A 7032-nucleotide genomic window follows, 5' to 3' on the forward strand; every position below is an offset into this window, starting at 1 on the left:
TATATATATATGTGTGTGTGTGTGTGTGTGTGTGTGTGTGTGTGTCACATCCGAAATCAACGTAGATACTATAACATATATTCTATTAAACATAATTAAGCGGCAATTGTATTTATATTATTTAATTTCTGGATCATTACCAGTGGTATAATATACAGCACGTACACATACCGTATAAAAATTCATTACCAGATATTTGTCAGAAATTCCCAACATAAATTTGATATAAAAACTAAATTGACATCCTTTAATATCAATATGAAAAAAAAGAAAAAAAAAAGATGAAAAGACAAGTCATATCACTTCTTGCCATAAATTTTGCTATCAATCAAATCTATTCAAGATAAACAGAAAATGGATGAAGTTTTAAAATCGTCAAGTTGGCGATTATAATTGCTTTGTTTAATTCTATGAATTCGTTAGGAAATTAATAATTGAGAATTTTCAAAGAGAATTATCCGCCATTTCCTTAAAATAACTAAGGATATTAATAAAGACACTCATGAAACGAAAGTTTATTAAATACAGTAACAAGGAAAAAATATTATATGATTTTCTTTCAATATAAGAGAATAAAACCGACTAGAATACACATATCACATAATGATTATAAGAAATTAATAGAACAGCTAAGGGAAACTTAAGATTACTCTTTGGCACCAAGTAATTAGCTGTGTTAAATATTTCAAGGTAGCAATTGGTTAATTTACCGAGTTCATCTATCTTACCAATAATTACTTACATTCAAATTGGTTTTTGTGTTTTGGTTGTGAATATCATTAATTCTTTCACCATCTTCAGTACCACTGGGTGGCTAGTACCAATTTTAGAACTACGTTAAATAATCAACTTCATAAATCTCTCTCTCTCTCTCTCTCTCTCTCTCTCTCTCTCTCTCTCTCTCTCTGTTGACTAGAGTATCTGGTAATCTTAAAATCTTAATGACATGCAATCTCTTCAACATGCAAAAGTGCAAAATTATTATCAAAATTGATTACAGAAATGTTACAAATAATAGCAATTAACAGACTAAAATAGATTTGAAGAGAAGTGTATAGAATATAAAATTAATAGCATTCCCCTAAAAAAAAACTTTGACGTAAAACAGTGTCTCCCCGAAATGATGGTGGGAGTTGGAATTTTATTCAACAATTCAAAGCAGATAGAACTTTTTACAATTTATTTTTTTTAAAGAATGAATAGATAAACTGAATCTTTATAATCCTGATAAAAACGAAACATTTTTTCACTTCAAAATATCATGGGTACTACCAATTCTATGGAAATTTTTACACGATTAAATAGGTATTCGCCATAATATGCATTAAAATTTCAACAGCAATCAAACTAAATGGTTATATTTCCTTTCTTTCAGTAGGTCTAATCATGCTTCTTTTGTATATATGAATAAACAGATTGTTTTCCTTCAAAAATGAAAGTAGTGTAATCAGTTCGGCAGAATTTCTTAACTCCTTAAAATTTAATTTGCATAAATTTGTAGTATATGACTGTCATGTCGTTAAAGGATTTTTTCTTTTCTTCGGCATAAGAGGCAAGAAATGTGCACGTAAAATATCCATGAAAGGATTTTCGATAAGTGATACATAAAGCTAATTTTACATCAGCTGAAAGGATAATCCCTTCATTACCCCCACTCCCCTCCAATGATTAATAAGGTGCGGTCTAAAATGGAAAGCTTTATTAATAAAACATTTTTCCTCCGTTTGCATTGAATAACTATTATTTCACCTTACTTAATAAGTGAGCATCCCCCCCCCCCTTCCACCAAAAAAAAAAAAAAAAAAAAAAAAAAAAGTTTAGGAACACCCTGCATACCCTTTAAATCAGTCTCGCTTAGTGTAACTATATTCATAAAAATCTCGGCAGTTAATTTTGTATAATATAAAAATATCGATATATGAATGCGCATTTCTTTCAATTTGGCGATACTCTACGTATCTATCTGAATTTAGCAAAATCTACGATAAAATTATTTGAAACAGTTTACAGAAAAAAATCTAAAATGTGAAATAGGTTTTTAAACCACACGAATAAGAAAATTCTAGATAAGACTCACTAATTGCATCAGATGAGGAGTAGCTAAGTGTATTGATTGGAGATTAATCGAAAATCGTACAAGTACAGTTGCGAAACTTCCTTTGTTTTGGCATCATTTCTAAGCCAATTTAATTTCCACATTTATCTTGGTAGTTAGATTATTCTTCTCTTCAATAGTTTTCTTCTCTGTTTCGAATAAATGCCTCATACTTCTCTATTTCACTTAAGGCAATTTCAACGGACTGTTTCTCTGTCTAATTGCCGATTTTCCTGATATCCTGATAACACAGATAATTGTCGTGAAGTCACTCTCTACGGAAAGATGAATCATTGAAGTTCATCTCTCTGTACAGAGAAAAGTTTGCAAATACAACACTGAATGTTTTTTATATATTCTTTGAACAACCCCGAGTTGGCATCGTGTATCTTGTGAAACATTCCTCTTACCCGCTCCTTGTTATATGCTGCTCCATCACTGAGATCAGTTGTTGATGGCATCCGAGGTCAAAGAGATCGAAGAGAACATCGATCGTCGATTCGGACTCACCCCGAGATTCTCCCAATTTATCCAAGATAACCTGGCTGTCAAATCTGGCGATTGAATAGTAGGAAATATTAGCAAAGACGGAATCTTGTGACCAACAATAATAATTAAGCCAGAAATTCTACAGAGGAGATGTAAGTGACAGTAAGCACAGCAATGATATTTGCAAATGTTGTTAGTAAATAATGCTAAGCTCCCAAAAGGGATAATAAATATTAATAGAATACCACAAAAAAGAAGGAAATTGTTACTATTTTTTTTTTATAATATACAGAGCATTAATGAAGAATAGTGTAATGTGCTTAGATGTTAAGATAAAGGACTATTAATGAAAGTGCCATAAATATTATTTCATTTTTAGTTTATAAGTTTAGTAGAATTCTATAGAGGAAATGGTAACCAATTTTATAGATCATCGGATAAGGTTTGAAAACTGACTAGATATAATTAGCTAAATAATGCAGGGAGTATATGTAATGTCTATAAGCATGTGATGTGTTTTTATATATGATTGAAAAAAACATATTTCTCCTTCAGTGAGAGAAGAATACATTACTCACCAAATACATAAGATAATTGTCATCAAACAGCAAGGGAATACTGATTAAGTTTACATAGATGAAATGCAGACATGTATTGCTACAAATCATTCATAATGAAATATTTCAATTAATGATTATTGAGCGAGGTTTCCTATGACTAATGAGACTCAAACAGAACTGAATATAAAAACCAAGGAATTTGTATATATGGAGCATTATTAACAGAAGGAAGTGTACATAAGGATAGGTTTACTAATAACTATGAAATATGTGTGAATTTGGGCATGCAAAGAATTTTTATGCCAAAGTAGTTACACTAAAGTACATTCCTGGTTTAATTCAGGATAGTGGTTGCCACCTCTGTAAGAGTAAAGTTTGTCTCATTGGACTGGTAAATTTGAATCCCTATAATAACAAAGGATAGTGGCATAGACTGAAGTCGGGTAAAACATACGCGATTCACTTTGAAGAGTTAGCCTACAGTAAATTCGACTACTAGTAGGTTGCAATATTATTATTATTATTATTATTATTATTATTATTATTATTATTATTATTATTATTATTATTACTTGCTAAGCTACAGGGCTACTTGGAAAAGCAGGATACAATAAGCCCAAGGGCTCCAACAGGGAAAATAGTAGAGTGAAGAAAGGAAATAAGGAAACTAATGGAATAGTGTGACCAAGTGTACCGTCAAAAAGCAGAGCTCTACTTCAAGACAGTGGAAGACTATGGTACAGAGGCTATGGCACTACCCAAGATTAGAGAACAGTACTTTTATTTTGGAGTGTCCTTCTAGAAGAGCTGCTTACCATAGGTAAAGAGCATACATTAACCAAACCACTCTTGAATCTAGTGAACCTCGATCTAACTTACCACTCGTATTCCAAATATGACACTGATCAGAAGGTAGTTCCCCTCGGAGTCCCTTCTCAATGTGGCTAATTGGGTCGAATTCTGTGGTCAGGAGTTCCCTCAGGAGTGCTATGTAGGATATCGCCAGACGGAGGGTATCGATTTTGCTCAGCCGCTTCTCGTAGGGAAATGTAGGGACGTGTGTGCGCAGTTCTTCAAAAGCTGAGTTTATACTGCTGGGGAGGGAGAAAAGAGCTATCTAAATACACACATCACCAGTACTTTCATTTGATAAGTGTTCTTTCGGGAACAGCATACAAAATGTTCATAACTGCAGCGCTATTGCCACCGTTCTATGAGCAGTTATTTTTTATCCTCTGTTACTACTACTACTACTTCTACTACTACTACTACTACTACTACTACTGCTACTACTACTACTACTGTTGTTAGTATTGATGATGATTTTGAGAAGGTTATAGCAGAAGAAAAGACATAAAACTGTTAATCAGCACACGAAATTTTACTACTGGACACGATCATAAATTCCTTTATGGAACAGCAAAGACTAGGGAAAAATAAATAATTTCATTAGCAAAAGCAAGTTTTAAAAATTAAAATGGCAATATGAAAATAAAGGGAAAACCAAAGAAAAGATAAATGGATTCATGTGTAGATAAAATCGAGAATATAAGCAAAATTTTTACATATGAATATTTAGCATATGAGAAAAGTAAAACAAAATAATAACAAGAATGCGAGGAACTTAACGTAACATGATAGTCTTTCTCAAACTTTGGAAATATCAACTTCTATTCCAGTTTCTTAGTTTTAAGTAAAATAAAACAGAAATGTTTGACCTTGTCACCGTGGGCCTAAGCAAGTGACATGGGTCAAATATGATTGTAGACATTTCCATCAAAATATTATAAGCTATCGCATGTGAACCAAAATTCATATATTTGGATGACTATGGAATTCATACTTACCATTGTTAGAATGAGGGATGTAATCACTTCGAGTGATCAGTAATGGTGATTAGGATAATGGTTATAATAATGCTAATGAAAATTTAAGATACAACAGCACCACTAATTCTCAACGGGACTACAAATAATTAGGTATAAGCGGGGTAATATCATCTCTAACTACTGTAGAACTTTTTTTTCCATTCACAACCACAGAAAACATTGATAAAAGAAAAAATAGACATAAAATGAGCATATCAAAATAAACCGAAAATAATAATGATTACAAACGGCATAACAGTGAAGTGATAAATTGCAAAGATTTTGCAGAAGTTAATATGTGCAACTAGGAGGAAACCCATTATCAATACTTACTCAACAAAAAACTAGACGAAGAGAAGTAGAATGAAAAACTTGGTGTTGTGAACCTACTTAAGTGTTGTCTTAAAATAGAATATCGAAAGGAAACACAATTCGCTTCCATCTGAAAATTGTTTCTCTGATATTTATTTTTTTTTATAAATATTCTCTCTCTCATGTTGATAATATTATTATTATTATTATTATTATTATTATTATTATTATTATTATTATTATTATTATTATTATTTTTATTATTGTTGTTGTTGTTGTTGTTGTTGTTGTTGTTGGTATTATTATTATTATTATTATTATTATTATTATTATTATTATTATTATTATTAATAATAATATTATTATTAGTATTATTATTATTATTATTATTATTATTATTATCATTGTTATTATTATTATTAGTAGTAGTAGAAATAGTAGTAGTAGTAGTAGTAGTAGTAGTAGTGGTATTAGTAGTAGTAGTATTCAAAATTTCAGTCAGATTTCTTTATTTGCTGAACAATTTCCTCTGACAGATGGACATTTCACTAAAAAACTAAACCGCTGAATTGACATTAAAATTTATCAAGGAAAAAATAAGATGGAAGATGAGATGAACCTATATTAGAGGTAACAGAAAGTCCATTAGTCAAGAGACTCACCTGAGCATCCGCTTCCTTTCCCGGATATTGGCGGCATGGCGCTGAACTCTGTAGGGCGATCCCGTCGGATAATATTCTTCCTCGCCTTCTTCGCCTCCTGGGAGAGTAAAACTTCATAATAGGTAACTGGTTATCAACCTTATCATTCCATAGTTATTGTTATTATTTATATGGGGATCAGACTTTTCTGTTCTTATGTTCAATGCGTAAATTTATGCTGGCTATTTCGGAATTCAGGTAAAAAATCGAAAATGCACCTAATTTTGCTGTAAAGTAAGATTTTTCTTTTTATCTTAATAACTACTTGCTCTTGTCTACTGGTTGTAAAAATATCATGAGGTTGGAGAGAAAAAGGATTTCTAATGAAAGAGAAAAAATCTAATTATATTAACGGTTTATGGACTATAAAATCCGCACTTGCTGTGATATAAGGAAAGTTTTCCTCGTAATTAAAAAAGAAATATATTTAAACACAACAGTTTCAGACGGATTGATGTCCTATTTAATTGTATTACAGAAAGAATGCAGTAGATAAAATGAGCACTATACAGTACACCAGAGGAAAGAATCGTTACCCTTCTGTAATAAAGAACATTTTAATCACCAATCTTGATTCTAATAGTCTCCTCAGATAGCTACGTGAATAGCATTAGGAGATAATAGAAGAAAAAATTAGTTTCCATCGCGTAAGTTAAACTCAGGAATTTACTGATGCTCTCAACTAATAATTTCCCTGTGACTATTATAGGTTTTGGATATTTTTTTTTTTTTCATTTTTATTATTGTTATATATTATTGTTTTCGTGATTATGTACAGTGTTAGTATCATACTTTCCTTTTATACTTTAATCTTTATTAAATTTCTGTTCTGGTAATCTGATTTCAACTAATGCTCTTGGATTATTTAATTTTAATTGTTTAATACTTCACTCAAAGATTATATATTAATTTTCCTCACTGGATTATTTCTCCCTGATTGCGTCCTTGGGCTTATATCACCCTGTTTTTCCTACTAAGGTTGTAGCTTTGCTAATACTACTACTACT

At 31.1% G+C, this 7032-nt stretch overlaps 1 protein-coding gene across 2 annotated transcripts in view; it reads right to left on the reverse strand.

Moving 5' to 3' along the window:
• Positions 1-529: 529 nt before the first annotated feature.
• Positions 530-7032, reverse strand: part of Fer2 (48 related 2) — a 27514-nt gene continuing 21011 nt past the window's right edge. Inside the window, exons 2-4 of one of the 2 annotated variants that reach the window (XM_068360220.1) lie at positions 5987-6083; positions 4024-4235; positions 530-2649 (exon numbers count right to left, since the gene is read on the reverse strand). In XM_068360220.1, the coding sequence (XP_068216321.1) occupies positions 2540-2649; positions 4024-4235; positions 5987-6083 (419 nt within the window). In that variant the 3' untranslated portion in view covers positions 530-2539. Of the gene's footprint in view, positions 2650-4023; positions 4239-5986; positions 6084-7032 lie in introns of both variants that reach the window. The other variant, XM_068360219.1, reaches the window with a different exon arrangement.

This window comes from Palaemon carinicauda, chromosome 37 (genome assembly GCF_036898095.1).
Source record: "Palaemon carinicauda isolate YSFRI2023 chromosome 37, ASM3689809v2, whole genome shotgun sequence".
In the NCBI taxonomy this organism is placed as follows: Eukaryota; Metazoa; Arthropoda; class Malacostraca; order Decapoda; family Palaemonidae; genus Palaemon; species Palaemon carinicauda.